The 20,877-nt window shown below is 42.3% G+C and overlaps 2 protein-coding genes across 10 annotated transcripts in view; one reads left to right on the forward strand and one right to left on the reverse strand.

Moving 5' to 3' along the window:
• Positions 1–98: 98 nt before the first annotated feature.
• Positions 99–5,727, forward strand: LOC109879823 (L-serine dehydratase/L-threonine deaminase-like). Of its 2 annotated transcripts, none has more exons than XM_020472006.2 (7): positions 99–274; positions 2,419–2,585; positions 2,978–3,017; positions 3,188–3,419; positions 4,082–4,309; positions 4,433–4,557; positions 4,672–5,727. In XM_020472006.2, the coding sequence occupies exons 2-7, from the start codon at positions 2,427–2,429 to the stop codon at positions 4,869–4,871; spliced, it is 984 nt and encodes a 327-aa protein (XP_020327595.1). In that variant the 5' UTR covers positions 99–274; positions 2,419–2,426; the 3' UTR covers positions 4,872–5,727. The 2 variants fall into 2 exon arrangements, with proteins under 2 accessions (XP_020327595.1, XP_020327588.1); XM_020471999.2 differs by lacking the exon at positions 99–274 and adding an exon at positions 1,644–1,724.
• A 3,484-nt stretch (positions 5,728–9,211) lies between these two features.
• LOC109879857 (probable E3 ubiquitin-protein ligase HECTD4) overlaps positions 9,212–20,877 on the reverse strand; it is a 66,658-nt gene continuing 54,992 nt past the window's right edge. For 7 of the 8 annotated variants that reach the window (XM_031820430.1, XM_031820415.1, XM_031820424.1 and 4 more), the window contains exons 68-75: positions 16,878–16,997; positions 16,630–16,785; positions 16,432–16,535; positions 15,950–16,171; positions 14,450–14,616; positions 14,052–14,247; positions 12,496–12,718; positions 9,212–11,685 (exon numbers count right to left, since the gene is read on the reverse strand). In XM_031820430.1, the coding sequence (XP_031676290.1) occupies positions 11,549–11,685; positions 12,496–12,718; positions 14,052–14,247; positions 14,450–14,616; positions 15,950–16,171; positions 16,432–16,535; positions 16,630–16,785; positions 16,878–16,997 (1,325 nt within the window). In that variant the 3' untranslated portion in view covers positions 9,212–11,548. The remainder of the gene's footprint in view (positions 11,686–12,495; positions 12,719–14,051; positions 14,248–14,449; positions 14,617–15,949; positions 16,172–16,431; positions 16,536–16,629; positions 16,786–16,877; positions 16,998–20,877) is intronic. The other variant, XR_004208966.1, reaches the window with a different exon arrangement.

Here is a 20,877-nt window from a genome sequence, read left to right on the forward strand (position 1 = left end):
TATTGTTTTATTAATGTCCTCACCATGGGGACAGTATTTGACAGAATGCCCATCATTGACAGTGGTGGTTTATATTTTGTCCTCTGACGATGAACCTCTCCAGAAGCACGTGAAGCGTGTGGCGTTTACCTAGTTCGAACTGCACATAACGAGTTGGGATTTTAGACATTGATCACGTTTCCAACAACATGTTTTTTTCTTCTTCTAGTTCATCGACAGAGACTCGTACATTTTATGCTGAGACAGTAAAGGCTTTGTAGAAGACTACAATAATGTGCGTAATCGTTGAATAGCCTAGCGTAGAAGGGCTGTAATTTCACCATTAGGACACTTTTCAGATGTTATTTGATAGAATAACTATATTTCAATGTTTGTATTTAGATGTCCATGCATAACTTTAAAGATAATGCTTGGTCTAAAATATGTTGGTGCTATGTGTTTGAACGTAGTTCAATAGTGTCCAGCAATGCATTTCTTAAGAGCATGATATATAGTCTATTTAACTTTGATATTTTGCAATGGGCTATTTTACTGTGAGTTGTCCATCCAGACAGCGATATTACGGTTCATACGGATAATTTATTAATTTACTGTCATCAAAAATGTCTGAATATACTTGTTATAATGCATATCCTTGCGGGAGCAAATGTCATGTTGACGACGATTTAAACCTGCCTGATCCGGTTTAGCGTCGGATCAGGCAGGTTTGAGTTGTCAACATGACATTTGCTGCCGCTGAGCAGATTCCACTCGTGGATATGTCACAGTCGAACCCGCCGCTTTTGGTAGTGCGGTGCAGAGTCAAAATAGTTGTGACTCTTTTGGCAATGCCGATGGTGTGGACCCCTGCAACAAGCCAGAGCAAAGGACACAGTGTAAAAATTGTCTGCATGCAACATTTATCTATAGACTGACTGACCAAAATTTTTATCCCATGATTAAATTATTAGTGGAGTAGTCAATAACGTGCGTAAAATGTCAATAAAACTAAAGCAAGGGACATAAAAGCAAGAGACACAACCGTGCATTTGTGAATAAAAGCTTTCCTAATATAGGGAGTGGAAATAAGTCGAGGATAACGTTGTTTCCATTATACAAATTCTGAGCATCATAATTTCAGCATTAGCAATTTTGTATCTGTTTGATCTATTACATACTGTAGGCCTGGCATGATGTAAGTTCAGGTGCCCATTTAAGAGTTATGATACAGTTCCTATAGGCCCAGCAACTCTAAATATAATGTATCTTAATATACAGGACAGTTACAAAATAAATTAATGTCCAAAGATATGTCTGTTTCATTATAATAAAACCCTATTTTGCTGTCATTTTGAGGTCAAGGTGATCAATTTTAGTTGTTGAAATTGACCACATCACCTTGGTATCTTAAATCAATACATTTGACAGAAATATACAATATATTATTTTGTCTTATACTTAGGCCTACTTATTAGAGGAAAAGGGGGTAAAATTCCTTATTCGGTGGCATACGGTCTTACATCCCCACCTGTCTAGTCTAAAGGAATTCGGGGTGTTGTGACAGCGGAGGAGTGCCCAATGGTGATTGGTTGCAGAGGGAGGTCGCTGCTGCCTAGCCCTCTACTGTAGGTATAAATCCACCTACTAGTTCTCATCAGGGAAAACTCTACTGGAACTGTCTAGTGTCCCACAGTACTTGACTTTTGAGAAGTTAGCATTTTACTCTAAAACAGAAGTCTATTAAGGTAAAGTAAAACGTTTTGAAAATGATTCTTGCTTTGATTTTCTTGGTCTTAAAGCCTGAAACAGATGTGCTTGTTTGAATGATTCATATTTTCTGTTTATAGGGTCAGTGATTTTATACATTGTAAGTGCATTGAAAGAGAATTATGATAACACAGAATTAATTTGTAGTAGGAAATAGTAATGTAATTAATTATGCTATTATAAGCACCTGTCTGGTTGTTATAAGACACATTTACCACCAGTTGTTTTTCAGTATCCCTGAGTTTCTATTATGTCTTAGATAGATTGGCAGTCTACTCCCTTGCTTGCTTGTATATAGGTTTATGTTCATCTTCTCTCTGTAGTGCTAATAGAGTGATATTGAACTCAACCTTTAATGAAGTTGATGTTCATTGATATGGAGCTCCACCTCTAATGCTTGTATCCACTGCTGATCATTGTGAATAAACACTAAGTGCACAAACTGCTGATCATTGTGAATAAACACTAAGTGCACAAACTTAGTTTATTGATGTTAAGCTCTTCCTCCACAGTTATATATATAATATTTTTTATTTTTTTTGGGGGGGGGCGGGGTTAATCCATTGTTTTTAGTAAGGTATACAATTATTGAATGTATTGAATTAATTGTGTGTACGTATTCATTGTTCACACTTGGAACAGAGATTAATTCCTCAACTTGTCTGTCCTCAGCTAGAGAAATGAAGAACCCACAGGAGAGAGCTCTTCACGTGGCCACCCCACTGAGGGAGAGCCTTGCCCTAACCAAAGTGGCAGGCACCTCTGTCTATCTGAAGCTTGACTCATCCCAGCCCACAGGATCCTTCAAAATCAGGGGCATTGGACACCTTTGCAAGACAGTGAGTGAATCACCCATATCTACAGCTTCGGCTCATGAGTTGGGAGAGGGAAAGGATGTGGGTGGAGGGAGGGTGTGCTTGTGATAAGACTGGGGGATGGTGTTACATAATAGGTTGTGCTAGTACACAGCAAATCAGTAGTGGGTTGGGGATGTGGATGGTGAGGGGGATTATATATATATATATATATATATATATATATATACATATATATATATATATCATGTTCCCAGTAGGACCAGTCCAGACCAGTTTGAGGTCAGTCCAAGTCTGAACACCAGGTTATCATGGCAATGCGGGGGGAGGTAGTATTTGTAATGTGGGGTTCTTCTTCTTCTCGTAAAGGGGAACAGAACTGTGAGTCATGTCATGTACTCATTGTTGTCTTTCAGTGGGCCAAGCGAGGCTGTGAGAGATTCGTCTGCTGTTCAGGTGAGCAACTGACCACAGCCTTGCCTTGAAATCACCATTAAATGTTTTGTCACAATACAAGAAGGGTAACGTTATCTCAGAATTCCATAAGCTTATGGGCTCTTTCAAACAAGCACTCTCTGTATAGTATCCATTTTCCTAAAGTGGCCGGTGTCATTGCTCCATCATAGGAGGAAATGCTGGTATGGCTGCTGCCTACTCTGCCCGTAAGCTTGGTGTACCTGCCACCATCGTCGTGCCCAGTGTCACACCCAAACCAACAGTGGAGAGGCTGAGGGACGAGGGCGCCAATGTGGTGATTCATGGCAAGACGCTGAATGAGAGCATTGAATATGGACAACAGCTTGTGGCCAACAACCCTGGATGGATCTTCATCTCTCCCTTTGATGATCCTCTCATCTGGTGAGTGACAGATGCCATATTCAATACACTTCCACAACATCAGTGTTGCTCTATTCTCTGTGTGTGTAATCTTAGTCATAGTAAGAGTGTTTTCCATGAAATTATGAGGAAAGCTAATAAGGGTTAAGAAACATTCCACTCTATTCCAATCCAAATGAAACTTTGCATCAAGATATATTTTGTTATGTACATTTATGATGCATTGTATCCTGAGTGTTAGCATGTTTTACTGAGTAAAGCGTGTACATCATTCTCTATGCTATGATAGGATGATTGGCAGAATGGAGCAGGATATCATATATTGCAATTGTGTGCTGGTGTTAACAAGAGGAGGGATTTCAGATCATTTAATCCAACAAGGTTACTGAACCCTTTATGGCAGACAGATATTTCTGGTTTATTTCATAGCCAAACACTAATTATACACCTCAGCTGAATATACTTCATTGTTATCAGCAGCATTATAGCGGAACCTGCAGCCTATGTCTTTTCATGAACAATTTACAACGTAGATCAGTTTGAAAGATAGTGTTCCATTCCAACCAACATAGAACGCTGTATACAAAGCAGATTCTAAGGACTGTTTTGCAATGCATCATGACGTGCTTTGTGAATGAACACTGAAAACTCACTTTTTCAATGTCTTTTCAATGTGTGTGTAGGGAGGGCCATATGTCTCTGGTGAAGGAGCTGGAGTCCGAGCTGCAGGAGAAGCCTGGTGCGATGGTGTTGTCTGTTGGCGGTGGAGGCCTCATGAACGGGGTTGTTGAAGGACTGCGCCGTGCCGGCTGGAACGATGTTCCAGTCATAGCCATGGAGACTGTGGGGGCACACAGTCTCAATGCTGCTATGAAGGCTGGGAAGTTGATCACTCTGCCTGAGATCACAAGGTAAGAGTCACGCTCACACTGAGAGACCAGAGTCACTGAAACATTACAGCCAAACAGTCATATTTTAGCACAAAAAGGCGATCCCTGTGCACAATAACAATTCTATCATTTTCATCTCCACAGCATTGCCACCACATTGGGCCTGACAAGAGTATCTGCACAGACCCTGAAACTTGCTGGTGAACACACAGTTTACTCCGAGCTGGTCACAGACCAGGAGGCTGTCAAAGCTGTCGAGCGCTTTGTTGGTGAGTATAACATAACGTAGGCTACAGCTGTGTAGAGGGTCATATGATTACTATACCTAGACATGCCCACAAGCCTCTCTGACACAAAATTCCTCTTTCTCCCTCCTCCTCCAGACGATGAGAAGGTCCTGGTGGAGCCTGCGTGTGGCGCTGCCCTGGCAGCTGTGTACTGTGACATCATCCCCAGACTGCAGAAGGAGGGCAAGCTGGCGCGGGACCTGGGACCTGTGGTGATCGTGGTGTGTGGAGGCAACAACATCAGCATGAAACAGCTCCAGAAACTGAAGAGGCAGCTGGGCATGTCATTTAGCTAGACAGACAGACGGCTTTGCGTCCTGCTTATCCTTTCTCCATCACTCCATTCCTCTATTACCCCGATCCTTCCAATTAAAGCTCCCCTACTCCATTGGGCACTACCAATAAGGGCATCCGAACAGGAGTCATGAACTCCATGGGGCCTAATCATTCCAGACTGTGTGCAGTATAGGGCTACTCTTGAACTCCTGAAAGGGGCTGACTGACTGAAGGATTAACTGACTATGGATTCATCAATAGCCTAATGCTAAGGTAGATACGTATTGATAGGCATACAGATAATCTACTACTCTGGCAGTAGTAGTCTTTGAATTGAATAACCTAGATCCACAGGCAGCTGGTGGCACCTTGATTGGTGAGGACGGTTTCATAGTAATGGCTGGAACGGAATCAATGGAATGGTATCAAACACATAGAACACATGGTTTCTATGTGCTTGATAACATTCCATTGACTCCATTCCATCCATTATTATGAACCGTCCTCCCCTCAGCAGCCTCCTGTGCCTCGATCCCTCCAACTCAAATCTGAACGTCGAAGCCAGTTCAACTGCTTTTATAAAATTATTATTATTAAATTATCAGGGATTGATTTAGACCTGGGACACCAGGTGGGTGCAATGAATTATCCAGTATAACTGAAAGCCAGCAGTAGTCCAGACCTCGTAGGTTAAGAGTTGAATACCCTTGACCTAGATGATTAACTTAACTAAGTTAACCAAGTAGAGTTGTATTGTTGTTTGTATTTAGAACGTTTTATGTTCATGCAAAATATACCTTTGGTTGTATTTTCTTCTCCCTCTTTTGTACTGTATGAGTGATATTTAAAAATAAATTATATTTATTTTTTCCTGAATATCCTGTCTGGAACACCTTTTCTTATAAATCTGTTATAATTAGATGCATTTAATTGGCCAGTCATATGGTTCACTGCAGGCCAGGGGATCAATCCTAAAAATGATATATTGAAGCACTCAGCATTTGAAGGTATGACATATCACCGACCTGTCCATGACCACCACTGTGAAGACACGTGGCTTTTTAAACCGTTTATCATTGATATACCAAAATAACACCATACCATGCCAGATTGACTTTGCTAATAACCATGACAGGTGAAATTAAATTACAGTGTAATTACATTGTCTTCTAAAGAGAAATTTGGTGATATCTGGTCACAACCAGTTCTGGTATGACATAACAAAATTGTCTAGTAAGAAGGCATGCTACGCTGCAAAACTATTTTGACAAGTCTAGCTTAAAGTTATGATAATCAATATATCTTGGTTCAGGTGTCCTCTAAGATCCTGTCATGTTCGTTATAAAGATCGGACCAAGGCGCAGTGTGGTATGCGTACATTCTTATTTATCTAAAGAATGAACACTGAACAAACTAACGAAACGTGAAGCTATACAAACAAGTGCTGACAGGCAACTACACATAGACAAGATCCCAACACCAAAGGGAAAATGGCTACCTAAATATGATCCCCAATCAGAGACAACGATAAACAGCTGTCTCTGATTGGGAACCATATCAGGCCAACATAGAACTACAAAACCACCTAGACCTACAAAACCCTAGACATACAAAAACCCTAGACATACAAAAACCCTAGACATACAAAAACTAGCATACCCACCCTAACCAAAATATAAAGAAAACAGAGATATCTCAGGCCAGGGCGTGACAGATCCCTACATTTACAGGGTCATAAAACCCTTATAAACGACCAGCTTGAATGGAGAGATTTCCTGATGCCCTTGATAAGCCAAATGTATTGAAATAGTGTAGTCTGCCCATTGAATATACAGTTGAAGTCGGAAGTTTACATACACCTTAGCCAGATACATTTAAACTCAGTTCTTCACAATTCCTGGCATTTAATCCTAGTAAAAATTCCCTGTCTTAGGTCAATTAGGATCACCACTTTATTTTAAGAATGTGAAATGTCAGAATAATAGAGAGAATTATTTATTTCAGCTTTTATTTCTTCCATCACATTCCCAGGTGGTTCAGAAGTTTACATACACTCAATTAGTATTTGGTAGCATTGCCTTTAAAATTGTTTAACTTGGGTCAAACGTTTCAGGTAGCTTCCCACAATAAGTTGGGTGAATTTTGGACCATTCCTCCTGACAAAGCTGGTGTAACGGAGTCAGGTTTGTAGGCCTCCTTGCTCACACACACTTTTTCAGTTCTGCCCACACATTTTCTATAGGATCGAGGTCAGGGCTTTGTGATGGCCACTCCAATACCTTGACTTTGTTGTCCTTAAGCCATTTTGCCACAACTTTGGAAGTATGCTTGGGGTCATTGTCCATTTGGAAGACACATTTGCGACCAAGCTTTAACTTCCTGACTGATGTCTTGAGATGCTGCTTCAATATATCCACATCAATCACACATTCTTTCCTCATGATGCCATCTATTTTGTGAAGTGCACCAGTCCCTCCTAAAGCAAAGCACCTCCACAAAATGATGCTGCCACCCCCAGTGCTTCACGGTTGGGATGGTGTTCTTCGGCTTGCAAGCTTCCCCCTTTTTCATCCAAACATAACAATGGTCATTATGGCTAAACAGTTTTATTTTTGTTTCATCAGACCAGAGGACATTTCTACAAAAAGTACGATCTTTGTCCCCATGCACAGTTGCAAACCGTAGTCTGTCTTTTTTATGGCGGTTTTGAGGCAGTGGCTTCTTCCATGCTGAGCGGCCTTTCAGGTTACGTCGACATAGGAACCGTACCCGTTTCCTCCAGCATCTTCACAAGGTCCTTTGATGTTGTTCTGGGATTGGTTTGCACTTTTCGCACTAAAGGACATTCATCTCTAGGAGACAGAATGCATCTCCTTCCTGAGCGGTATGACGGCTGTGTGGTCCCATGGTGCTATACTTGCGTACTATTGTTTGTACAGATACATGTGGTACCTTCAAGCGTTTGGAAATTGCTCCCAAGGATGAACCAGACTTGTGGTCTATAATTCTTTTTCTGAGGTCTTGGCTGATTTCTTTTGATTTTCCCATGATATCAAGAAAAGAGGCACTGAGTTTGAAGGTAGGCCTTGAAATACATCCACAGGCACACCTCCAATTGACTCAAATGATGTCAATTAGCCTATCAGAAGCTTCTAAAGCCATGACATAATTTTCTGGAATTTTCCAAGCTGTTAAAAGGCAGTCAATTTAGTGTATGTAAACTTCTGACCCACTGGAATTGTGATACAGTGAGTTAGTTAAGTATCATGCACAAATTATGTCAAATGTTCAGTTGGGTCTGGATGGTTACACTTAGTGAGAATGTGCTTTGGCCAGGTCAGTACGGACCTTGTTGCTTCTCTAATCCTGTGTCCCTGCCTGAGATGACGGAATACGCTGGAAGTCAAACTTTTTCCCCCTCCCTCATCCAATTGGCCGGTCAGAGGGCTGTGACCCAGTTATCTTTCCTCATTGGCTGGCAGGTCGTTAAAAAGGAGGCAGCAGGTCCTGGGTCTTGAGGTGATCAGCAAACTGTGAAAGAGGCCCTCTGAATACAGGTTTCCTTCCCCCTTTCAAATGACCCAAACTACCTTAAGAGTCCCGGCACAAAACATTCTCAGAATTCCTAACATGCAGCCCAAGATACACGCAGTCTGGGCTTTATATAGCATGCAACAGAGCACAATATGTAGCGTACCAAAGGGTGGAGTGGGGGTGACAGTTGTCAGACAGGCACAGATGCAGCTGGAACTGGCCTGGCACTTGCTGCTCTGAAAAGGTGTCTGGTTTATTTAGCAGGCTTGGGTGATGTAACACGTGTTGGAGTTGGGACTAGCTAGGGCCCTTAGATAAAACACACAGCAGAAGGATGGCAATAAGGAAGCAGAGTAGCCAGCTTCATCTGTCATGGTCAGCACCCAGTCTTTCACACAATGGTCTGTGGGGACATAAGATAACCAGATCCTTTATCTTTCAAAACCCTTTCGGTAAACGCTTGAGGTTTTGTTGATGTGTGAAGAAAAGCATCACAATTTATCTGACAGGCTATTCTTTGGCAAACACAAAGACTGTCAGATTAAGTGGATTTACACTGTGATTAAATGCCAGTGAATGTGGCTGGGGGGGAAAAAAACACTCAAATAGAATAAATAATATATCAAATACGGACAAACCTTTTGACCTCCTTGGGAGCGTCGGGGCATCCACCATGGCTCTCCACTTCAACTTTTTCAGCGCGAGGGCTTTTGCCTCTTGCCAGGATGTTCTCTTTCCATGTGGATTGTCGTCCAGCGCCTGTCTTATGTTTGTTTAAATGTTCATGTGTGTGTCCTGACAAGAGCAATAAGTCAACAAAACATGCTTACATCAAGACATGTTTTATTGTGACACAGAAATCTCAAACTCCATCTTATCCTTTACCCCTGTATAGTCCATTTTAAAGATCTGTGTTATGTTTGATGTGCAGAGGTAAGACAGTAAAAGTTAATTTAATGCAACCATAAATAATTGTAATAAATATCAAGTAAATGTACAGAACACATTTTCTTATCTCAACACCTCTTCGTATGAATGTCCTTTGTAATGGTCTGTTCTACTCCTCCAAAAGAGGTCGGAATAGAAGGAGCGTCCTTGTTAGCAGCGATTTACCCTTTAAAAGAACAAAACCAAAACTAAATTGGCAAGCAATCCAAACATCCATCTCAAATATTTTGCGGTAACTGTCGTTGTGTTCTTCAGGTCCTGTCCAAGTCAAACGGCTGTTTTACTCACACAAGAAAACATGTTTCACCATGGAGTAGAAGAGAATGAGTGATAGAATCCATCTGAGTTACAAGACATCAGGGCCGGACAACTGCATTTGGGGCCCCGGGGGAACCGACATCCCCAAAAACATAATGCATTTCAACACAGTAAGCCATGGTGCAGAGAAAAATGTGCAGTTTTATAATGATATTCTACACATTTTATCATGAGGCTAAGATTTTTTTGCAGTGTTAAAGCGAATTTCCTGCAATTCTACACGTTTTGCCAAGGGGCTAAAATAATATTTTCATATTTTAAAGCGAATTTCCTGCAATTCTACACATTTTGCTATCATATGCTATTTTTTGGAGGGGGGGTTGCCCTGCGTGCCCGTTCGGTAATCCGGCCCTGCAAGACATTAAGGTGATATATTACTGGTAATTTCAAAATTTGTAAAAAAATTAAAAACCAACAAACTGGAAATCCAATAAAGAATATCCTAGTTAGCTCATTTTTAAATAATATTTTTTCCCTGGAAGAATAGTGCAGAAAAAAATAAATAATAATTGGTGAAGTGATGCAACAATTTAAAAAAACTGCCATCAAATATAACGTAGAAGTCTATTTACATTTTTTCTTTACACAGCTAAACATTTTGGTTATGGGTAAATTAAAACTAAAAAACAAACAGAAATCCTGCTCATTCATCACAGGAAATCTATAAAAAGGCAAAATGAAAGTGAATTCGACCCCCTGGTGTGTGTATTGTGTGTTGGGCAAGGGGAGTCAGCCCACATTCAGTAGCAGTAGCACACAAGCAGCTCAGGAGAACATCTCTCTCTCATTTCACAAAGAAACACAGGTTTCACAACCTGAAATGCATGTATAGGAGATCTGGAAACACAGAAGGCCAGATCTGGCAACCAGGTAGAGCTTTAGTCTGGTAGTCCAGCTTCAGTGTACGTGACCTTACCCTTCTGCCACAGCTACTAGGATACCTTAAACTCAAAACTGCAATTTAATAGATTAAAGTGACTTTTTACATGACTTATATACCCTCTTAATAGATTTGAATAAAATATATTCACTGTATAATATAGGCAGATAGCTAGTTTTGTCCTTTAGCAGTCCAACTTTACAGGCAGTAACTATATAATGTCCTATACAGCGCTTGTCAAGGTTTTGAATGCAGAGAGCTGAACTGGTAATAAATAGGCAGCATCATAGTAGTCCACTTAATATCTAAAATGAACTCTAACATCAAACAATACTCAACTCTTGCTTCCAGAGGAATATTTGGGGTTCCCTTTTCACACAGAGCCTCCCTCTCCCCTTTTTGAGGAAGTGCTGCTTGTGGTAAAGGCATGCCTTAGAAAGATAGTCCCCTCTGGTAGTGAGTGGGAGGGGAACTGTAAGGACCTCTGAAAGAGAGGGAGGATAGGAAGAATAAAGAAAAGTGAGGGGAAATAAGGTGGAAGAGATTAACTTCCCCAATAAACAATAATGGTATGTGCCCCGTCACAGCTCCCTCCCACTCGGTGTAGTAATCAAAGAGTTACCTCAATGTCACTCCAAAACTCAGTGCAACCAGAAGAGACACCAACATCAGTGTCAAGGCAAGTGGGGCTGAACTCCCCTACATCAGGTCTGAAAACATGAGTCAAAACACACTCCTGAAAGGCTCAACCTGATTACAATGTTATTGAAATGAAGCGCTGGTACAAAGCCAAACATAAAACAAGCCGAGAAAGGAAAAGCTTCAGTGTGTTCTTGGTAAAGCAGGCTGGCCTTCTGTTCTGTGGGTAGTCCCAGCTGAAGGTACAGGAGAGGGCGGGGGTAAAGGTGGGCGGGGGATGGGGTGATGAAAGGGTGGGGCTGTATGGGTAAGAAATAGTAGGGTTGGTGTTGAAGCTGCATTTATATGGAGGTGGTGTACTCCATCCATCAGGTCCCTTTAGCCGCTGAGAGGGTCCTCACGGTAGTGGATGGAGTAGCGCAGCTTCTCCAGCATCACATCCAGGGAGCTGTACTGGGGCAGCTTCACCATAAACATACAGGTCTCCACCCGGATGTAGCGAGAGTCTGGCGAACCTGGAAACCACACAAATAGGTAAACATACTGTAGGAAGAAAAAGCAGCTTAAACATTAAAAGGAGAAACATGTAATATTTTAGGCCTAAATTGTATTTCTTCATGGATTTTGCAGGTGGAAATGTCACATGTATAATATAACCTTTAACAAATGTAACATCTCAAGTGCACTTCTACCATGTTCAAATTAATCTGCAGAGAGTATTATGTAGTCTAGAAAGTTATTTTCAATCAATCCCATGTTCTCCATGTCAATAATGGCCCATACCTCTAATCATTCATTTTTTATTCAACCTTTACTTAACTAAGCAAGTCAGTTAAGAACAAATTCTTATTTACAATGACAGCCTACCCCGGACAAACCCGCCCCTAACCCAGAAGCTACATGTGCTCTAATCTAAATGTGCAGTTCATACTGCTGTGATTGAAGTCTGACTTGGTGTAAAATGTTTGTGGGAGTCGTGTCCAAAATTTGGGGTAAAAAGTCCTTTGAGCAGTTCCAAAAATCTTCATTGGAGCCTGATAAACTACAAGCCGATAAACAGTTCCCTTACTTGAAGTCTATACAGTAGGCCTAATACACACAGCAGAGTTGTGAGGTAATTCGTTTTAAAGAAAACCGCTCTGTATCTTCTCCCCATAGAACAACCCCTAATAATTTCCAGACATAATAAATCCAGGAAGGGTAAAAAATAGCAAACAAAATGTTCAATAATTCCAAGGTTTGAAGACAACAAATCAGATAGCAACACGAGTGACCGACTTGTGTCTCTCTATGACACACACACACAGACTTTTCCCAGCACTCACCTGCTGCCCCGTCCGAAGGGGCGATCTTCATGGGGTAGGGGGGTACGTGGGCGGTGTCCGGGCCCCCGTCCTTGCAGGGGCAGGTAAAGGGGATGCGCTCCTGGTTGCAGGCAAACTTTATGAACTTGCAGAGCTCCTCCTGGGTGAACATCTCCAGGGCCGTCCAGAAGAACTCAATGTGCTGGTCTGTCTCCATCAGACCCACCTGGTACATGGTGTGGGCCTACGGAGGGAGAGATAAGAGGGGTTCAGGCAAAAGGGCCAATGATGAGACTCTCCTAGGTAAAGACATTCACTATTACTGCCGTCCAAAAATATAGTGATTTCTTCGCATTACTCTATACCGAGACCAGGGTAAAAAAATACAAATAATTGTAGCACTGGTGCTCCTAACTTAGAGAAGTTAGGAGCACCACAAAATGTAGGAGCATTTTTTTTTTCATTTTTTTTTTTTTTTGATTGAGATATAGCCGACATTGGGCCTATATGAATCCCGCTTACTTTTAAAGCACATCTCCTGAAGAAAATATCAATTTTCCTTTCTTTCTGTGCCACCAAAAGTTTGCATATACTTGTAAAAGTTACCAGCGCTGCACGATATGGGCAAAAAAATATAACAGATTTTTTAAAACCAAATCTTGCGATTTGATTTGCGATATAGATCAAAACACTTGGGTGAACTGTTGAAATCATAGAAATAGAATACTCATTCTAATTCTATGGTTGGTGTTGTTTGGCATGACAACAAATGAAAAAGCCAGATAGGAGGGTAGGAACCAAAGTGTTGGTCAGTGTTTCTAGGGGGCTCTAAACATATTTGAATAGATTTTGCATTTAGACAAACATTTTAGAATAAATCTATCAGATTCAGAACATGCCGTTGCACAAACACACTGATCTACACCACCACCGGTAGCAATCTGTATTAGAGCTAACATTTGCTTTGCACTAGCTAGTACATTTATCTAAATGGCATTTAGTTAGCCAAAAGCTAGTTAGCAATAAGCATTTGTGATTAGTATAATTTTAGGCACATGCCAACTAACAGAGATAGAGAAAACATGTAGATTCATATTTAGAAGCAACTTGGAAAGCAGCATCATTCTTGTTTTGGAAAAATATATTGATTGCATGAATTGACAACATGTTGAGAAAACAAACAGTAAGGAGTAACTGTGCTGGCTGCTTGACTGCCATGGGGCGGGGCTCAGGTGTGTGGCCCGGGAACTGGAAGCAAGCAGCCATGGGAGGCAGCCTGTCTTTTTTTAACAGTTTAGAGAAGAGTGTTGCGGCCAAAAATAGTTACGCATTGAATTTTTGGGGGACTTTCTCTAAGTCGCACTGGCGTCCCAAAATAAAACTACAGGTCGCACAGCAAAATATTTTGTCACATATGCAACCAAATTGGTCGCACTTTAGAGCCCTGGCTGTGACTATTACTTCTTTCTTACTGGTGGATAAGGATGAGGGCAGTGGAGTGTTGATTGGAGCGTCCTAGGGTTTCAGAAGGGGGTGTGTACAGCAGGTTTGAGGTGGCAGGTGTATGCGTCAGCTACCTTGAGGAACTCCAGGTTGATGTAGGGCAGGCCACAGGTTCGTAGCTCCACCTCCAGGGGGCTGAGCATGGTGAGGAGCTGCAGGGGGATGATGGAGCCCAGGCCCGCTCGCACCGCTGTCATACACTCCACATTCTGAAGCTCCTGCAGACGCAGGCCCCGCACTGCTCGCGCATACACATCCTTATTCTCCCAGCTACACACACACACACAGTGTAGAGGGATAGAGGGGTTAAACAGAGATAACACATTCTGTCAAAGTCAGAAAGTACTCTAGACTACATGAGCAAAATTATTTTTAGAGAAGAACTGATGGGTAAAGGGAATCATAGTACATCAACAGAGACCCATGTGAACTGAACAAATCGCCTGGCCATAGAGGCAGAATGTCCCTGTACCTGACACTGAGGTTGTGTCCCCCTTGGCACAGCTCCACCTCCTCTCCGGTCATGGTGATGTAGGTGAAGGTGCAGCAGGGCCGGCTGGGGGAGTCGGGGCTTTCTCCTGAGTGGTGCTGGGACGAGATCTCTGCACACAGGGCCTCCAGATCATCCTCCTCACTCACCTGGGGGGCAGAGGGCAAGGGTTGTGTAGAGGTCAATGGAACACTGACCTTGGGGACAAGAGGGGACAGTGGAATGGAGAAACTATAGTCTGGATGTGAAATGTAGAAAGCAGTGACTGTAGGGACAGTATAGAGTTACAGTAGAAAGGGATTGGTCAATAGGCTAGCTACTTGCTGAACCATGGAAAACCTTCTTCACCAGTTCTGATTAGTTGTTTAGATGAAGACTCATCTCTTCAGTGGGTCATATGATTGAGTGTCGTCTGGCCCAGGAGTGTTAAGGTGAACGGAAAGGCTCTGGCGCAACAAACCGCCCTTGCGGTCTCTGCCTGGCCGGTTCCCCTCTTTCCACTGGGATTCTCTGACTCTAACCCTATTGCAGAGGCTGAGTCACTGGCTTACTGGTGCTCTTTCATGCCGTCCCTAGGAGGGGTAAGTCACTTGAGTGGGTAGAGTCACTGATGTGATCTTCCTGTCTGGGTTGGCGCCCCCCCTTGTGTTGTGCCGTGGCGGAGATCTTTGTGGGCTATACTCGGCCTTGTCTCAGGATGGTAAGTTGGTGGTTGAAGATATCCCTCTAGTGGTGTGGGGGCTATGCTTTGGCAAAGTGGGTGGGGTTATATCCTTCCTGTTTGGCCCTGTCCGGGGGTATCATCGGATGGGGCCACAGTGTCTCCTGACCCCTCCTGTCTCAGCCTCCAATATTTATGCTGCAGTAGTTTATGTGTCAGGGGGCTAGGGTCAGTTTGTTATATCTGGAGTACTTCTCCTGTCTTATCCGGTGTCCTGTGTGAATTTAAGTATGCTCTCTCTAATTCTCTCTTCCTCTCTCTCGGAGGACCTGAGCCCTAGGACCATGCCTCAGGACTACCTGGCCGCTGCTGCTCCAGTTTCAACTGTTCTGCCTGCAGCTATGGAATCCTGATCAGTTCACCGGATGTGCTACCTGTCCCAGACCTATTATTTGACCATGCTGGTCATTTATGAACATTTGAACATATTGGCCATGTTCTGTTATAATCTCCACCTGGCACAGCCAGAAGAGGACTGGCCACCCCTCATAGCCTGGTTCCTCTCTAGGTTTCTTCCTAGGTTTTGGCCTTTCCTAGCCAACGTGCTTCAACACCTGCATTGCTTGCTGTTTGGGGTTTTAGGCTGGGTTTCTGTACAGCACTTTGAGATATCAGCTGATGTATGAAGGGCTATATAAATAAATTTGATTTGTTTCTGGTCAGAGCTTTCAAAATCACCCGCCCTTTTTCCAGAAAGAGGAGTCACTACATTACACGCATCAATGACACTGCCCATATGACTGTCTATATGACTGTCTTACACTCTCAATCTTCTTGACGTAGTTGTATGTGAGCAGATCGGCCTCCTGCAGGTCCTGCTCTGGGTCCAGGGGCTCACCCACCAGGCCCTTCCAGAAGGAGCCCAGCAGGTCCAGGGGCAGGGGCACGTCTGCTCGGATGGCGATGCCCAACAGCTGGCCAAAGAAGTGCAGCAGCTGCTCCTCCGCATAGCTGATCGGACAGGGCGTCAGAATATACTTCCCCTTTGGAACAAATCGGCACAAAAGCACCACAATCAAGTTAGACCCTTCTAGCCTATCAGTAAAGCTGTGATCATTGCCCATGCAGTGCTCAACTGGTTTGCAATCTAGACATGGTTCATACTCCTAGTATATACTGTGGGGAGCAGGATTAAAACAAATGTACACAAACTATTTGGACATTATTTTCTCCCTGGTGTTAAAATGGTGCTGCAACCAGGGCATACTGAGGGAGAAGGCAGATTTGCGTGTCACTACAGTACCTTGTTGCGATTGGCTGCTACACTGGGACAGGGGAGCAGCAGGGAGAGGGCAGAGCTCTGGAGTTCCTTACACACTTGCCATAGGAAATGACGGAAAGAGCCGCCTGGGGAGACACAGAGGTCAGGGATCAACAGACAATGTTTCACCTGCAGTCTGATCCAAGCGGACAAAGTTAGGGGAAGAAGGTTAATACTAACTGGTGCCGTGGACCTCCTCTCCAGTGAAGCGGATGTTGAAGGCATAGGTGGGGTCTCCTCCGCTGGCCAGCTTCACACACAGCTGGGACGAGGGCACACAGGCCAGCTGGCGTGCCGCCTGGCAGAAGTAGGTGTTCTCTGACGAAGGGATCTCTCCTGGAGAAGCACACACACCATCAACACTCAAAGTAGAGGGCATAACGTGAATGAACGTAAAACAAGACTCTGGGCTTGCACTATGAGCTCACCTCCTACAATCTCCAGGGGGTCCAGTGTGATCTCGGGGGCAGCGTGGTCTGCAGTCCGCTGTACTGTGGCGTTCAGCACCTGGTTCATCACTATCACTTTGGTATCATAGAACACCAATCCTGCATAGAGATAGGGTGGAGGTAGAATGTTTGGAAGGTAAGCAAGCTTTAATCCAGTTCATATTAGATATTCAAGGTTTAAACAAATACGAAATTCCGAGATCCGACCCAGGACCGGGTCATAAATTCAGAATTTTGTCTCGTATTTGGTCTGATATAATTACCATGAGCCTCGGGTATGTGCAAATCAAATTGATTTAACAACTGGACCCAATTGGCCCTGTACTCTGTTAATTTAGTGTTTGATGAGAACTGCCTTATTATCAGTGTCAGTCAATTGTAATTCAATAAAACATATAGCTTATGCCCAGCTGAAACTGGTTCCGGATGCTCACCTCATGTGTTCCTACTGCTGGGGGGGATAGAAAGAAGACTAAAAGGGGCCTTGGCCTAGGCTACTGTTGATTGTCAAGTGCTTCTTCATTGATGTAAAACCAAAAGTTAGAGGAGAAAGAGTAGAGTGAAAAGAAACCGACAAGGGGAATGTCCTCGGGGACGTTTTAATATTGTAGTGGACAAAGATGAGAAGAATATTGGTGCGGCCAAATGGACTGTGCACAACTCGCAATTCAGGTTTGATGCAATTTTCTACCTTTTATTTATTTTCTTATTTATTGTCAAATGTTTAGTCATTACTATCATCATCATTGTAAATCATTATAGGCCTATTTAATCATCTAAACCAGTTCTCTAAATAGCCTACGCAAAAAGTGTTTTGTTTCATTTTGCTGAGACATTTGTTGGCTAAATCATGTTCTGTCTTTTTAATTTTGTGCTTTGTATTTAGTTTAACGTTAAAAGCAGGCTTGTTGTAAAATAAGTAGTAGTAGCCTATTGCTGTCATTTGTTAGGTAGGCCTACAGTAAGCAATCGCCGTTGTTGGTTATAGCCGCAATATAGGCCTAGCCTGTTAAAACCTTTTTGAAGGTTTTATTCTGTTGAGACATTTGTTGGCCAAATTAAGTTCCAGTTGTAATGTGTTTGCCGCAATATAATAGAATTACCAGTAGGCCCACTATGCTACTCGGATTCAAACCATGAAAAGGAAAAACCAAAAGATGCTAAACTTAATTGAATGCCACAATAAAATAACCTGTTCGTATTATATATAGTTAAGACACTTGGTGAAGGTTTGGTGTGCTATGGCTATAATTAGCCTTAGCTATGCAGGCCTGTGAAGGCAATGCGTGTGCAACAGCACTGCAACTGACTGACAGTTTCCTTTAATCTAACAAGATAATGCTCTTGACGTTTTCCATATTTTGTTAGGTTATAGCCTTATTCTAAAATGTACTAAATAGTTTTTCCCCCTCATCAATCTACACAGAATACCCCGTAATGACAAAGCAAAAACCGTTTTTTAGAAATATTTGCTAATTTACTACAATATTACACTTACATAAGTATTCAGACCTTTTACTGTTGAAGCACCTTTAGCAGCGATTACAGCCTCAAGTCTTCTTGGGTATGTATGACACTACACGCCTGGCACACCTGTCCCAAAACCACTCCTGGCTCGTGTTGGCTGTGAGCTTAGGGTCGTTGTCCTGTTGAAGGTGAAACTTCACCCCAGTCTGAGGCCCTGAGCGGTTTTCATTAAGAATCTCTGTACTTTGCTTCGTTCATCTTTTCCTCGATCCCGACTACTCTCCCAGTCCCAGCCGCTGAAAAACATCCCCACAGCATAATGCTGCCACCAGTCTTTAGGTACCTTTTGGCAAACAAAAGCGGGCTTTCATGTGCCTTTTACTGAAGAGTGGCTTCCGTCTGGCGTACTCTACCATAAAGGCTTTATTGGCGGAGTGCTGCAGAGATTGTTGTCCTTCTGGAAGGTTCTCCCATCTCCACAGAGGAACGCTAGAGCTCTGCCAGAGTGACTATCGGGTTCTTGGTCACCTCTCTCAACAAGGTCCTTCTCCCTCGATTGCTCAGTTTGGCCGGGCGGCCAGCTTCAGGAAGAGTCTTTGTAGTTCTAAACTTCTTCTATTTAAGAATGATGGATGCCACTGTGCTCTTGGGGACCTTCAATGCTGCAGAAATGTTTTGGTACCCTTCCCCAGATCTGTGCCTCGACACAATCCTGTCTCGGAGTTCTACGGACAATTCCTTCGACCTCATGTCTTGGGTTTTGTTCTAACATGCACTGTCAACTGTGAGACCTTATATAGACAGGTGTGTGACTTTCCGAATCATGTCAAATCAATTGAAACAACCACAGGTGGACTCCAAGTTGTAGAAACATCTCAAGGATGATCAATGGAAACAGGATGCACCTGAGCTCAATTCCGAGTCATTGCAAAGGGTCTGAATACTTATGTAAATAAGGTATTTAAACTTTTGTATTTTTTTTTAAATTGAAATTGTTTTTGCTTGGTCATTATGGGTTATTGTGTGTAGATTAATTAATTTTAATTTATTCAATTTTAGAGTAAGTCTAACGTAACAAAATGTGGAAAAAATCAAGGGGTCTAAATAGTTTCGGAAGGCACTGTTTGTACAGCAGTAGTAGCATATCTGAAAAGTATAAAGAAATCTGTCGATGTCGGGAACATAGCGCTGGCATATCTCCATCTGTATTTCAGTCGTTCTAGGGCTATGCGTAAGCATGTCTCCCTTAACCCTTAGCCCCCGCAAAAATCGAACTAACATAAAAAATACCCATCAAAATCTGTCTGTTTAAGCTAGAGATATGTTATTTTTTGCATGGGCCTGCGTCTCAATAAACCACATCCACCGATATCGACCTTCCGCATCTGTGGTGAAAGGTGGCAGAGCAACTGTAGAGCGGTGTGTCAGACCTTGAGACATCTACGAAAATCGGTCTTCTCACAAAATCGCATGTAGCGTCCAAACAGTTTGGACTATTGAAAGTTTGGATTGAAAAACGAGACTCTCAAACACAATTGTATTCTCTAGGACGCCCACAAGCCTCACAAGACTCGTCTGAAGGTCCCCAGTACCAGTTTAAAGTAATTATGGAAGTATATATATGGAGATAGTTTAGAGCCTAAAATATGGGGATATTTCTCTTAGATATATGGCATACACATCAGAACAAACTTCCTTTAGATTTTGGGGGGGACTATCTGTTGTAGTTAATCTGTTATTCAATGTGTTTATGTTAGCTAATAGCAGTAATGCCAAATTCAATGTTTCATCCAATAATTTTTTTAAATATATATATATATATATATATATATATATATATATATATATTTTAGACCTTAGTGAGTCTTAAAATTCTAAATTAAATAGCAAAATAATCCTTGGTATGACCATCTTAAAACCATTCCATGTTCGCTTAGACCCCCCTCCCCCGGCTTAGACACTAGAGGGTTAATATATATATATATATTTCTTTTTTTTTATTTTTAAATATGAATACTTATAATGCATGCAATGCCCTGATGCATTTAGTGGTCAGATCTCTGACAGCTGAACAATTATTGTTTTAGGAAAAAAAACAAAGACTAAAGATTTTAATATGGTACATATCGAAACAAGTATTTTTTAAAGACAATTAACTGTGGATATTTTGGCCAATATCGTTTTTTTTTTATTGATGGCGCTGGCAGCACCCAGTTGGAGGTTTCTTTCTCACACTTTTTCTACTCTCAGAGCCGAACAAGCACGAATCTGTTTTCTGTGGTCCTTTTCGGGAACATGTCGGACTGTCCTCGGGTCCATTTGGAACAGCTCTACATTTAACTTTATTTATTTATTTATGGGTATGGTGGGAAAGCTACGGATCCATTTTGGAACTTTTTGGACCCATGAAGACCTCTAGTTCATATGCCCCACCTAGACCCCCAGAGGCAGTCACAATGTAAAACGTTTTAAAGATTTATCAACAGGTCAATGCCCTGATACAAAACCAGTC

Source organism: Oncorhynchus kisutch, linkage group LG3 (assembly GCF_002021735.2).
Source record: "Oncorhynchus kisutch isolate 150728-3 linkage group LG3, Okis_V2, whole genome shotgun sequence".
Lineage (NCBI taxonomy): Eukaryota > Metazoa > Chordata > Actinopteri > Salmoniformes > Salmonidae > Oncorhynchus > Oncorhynchus kisutch.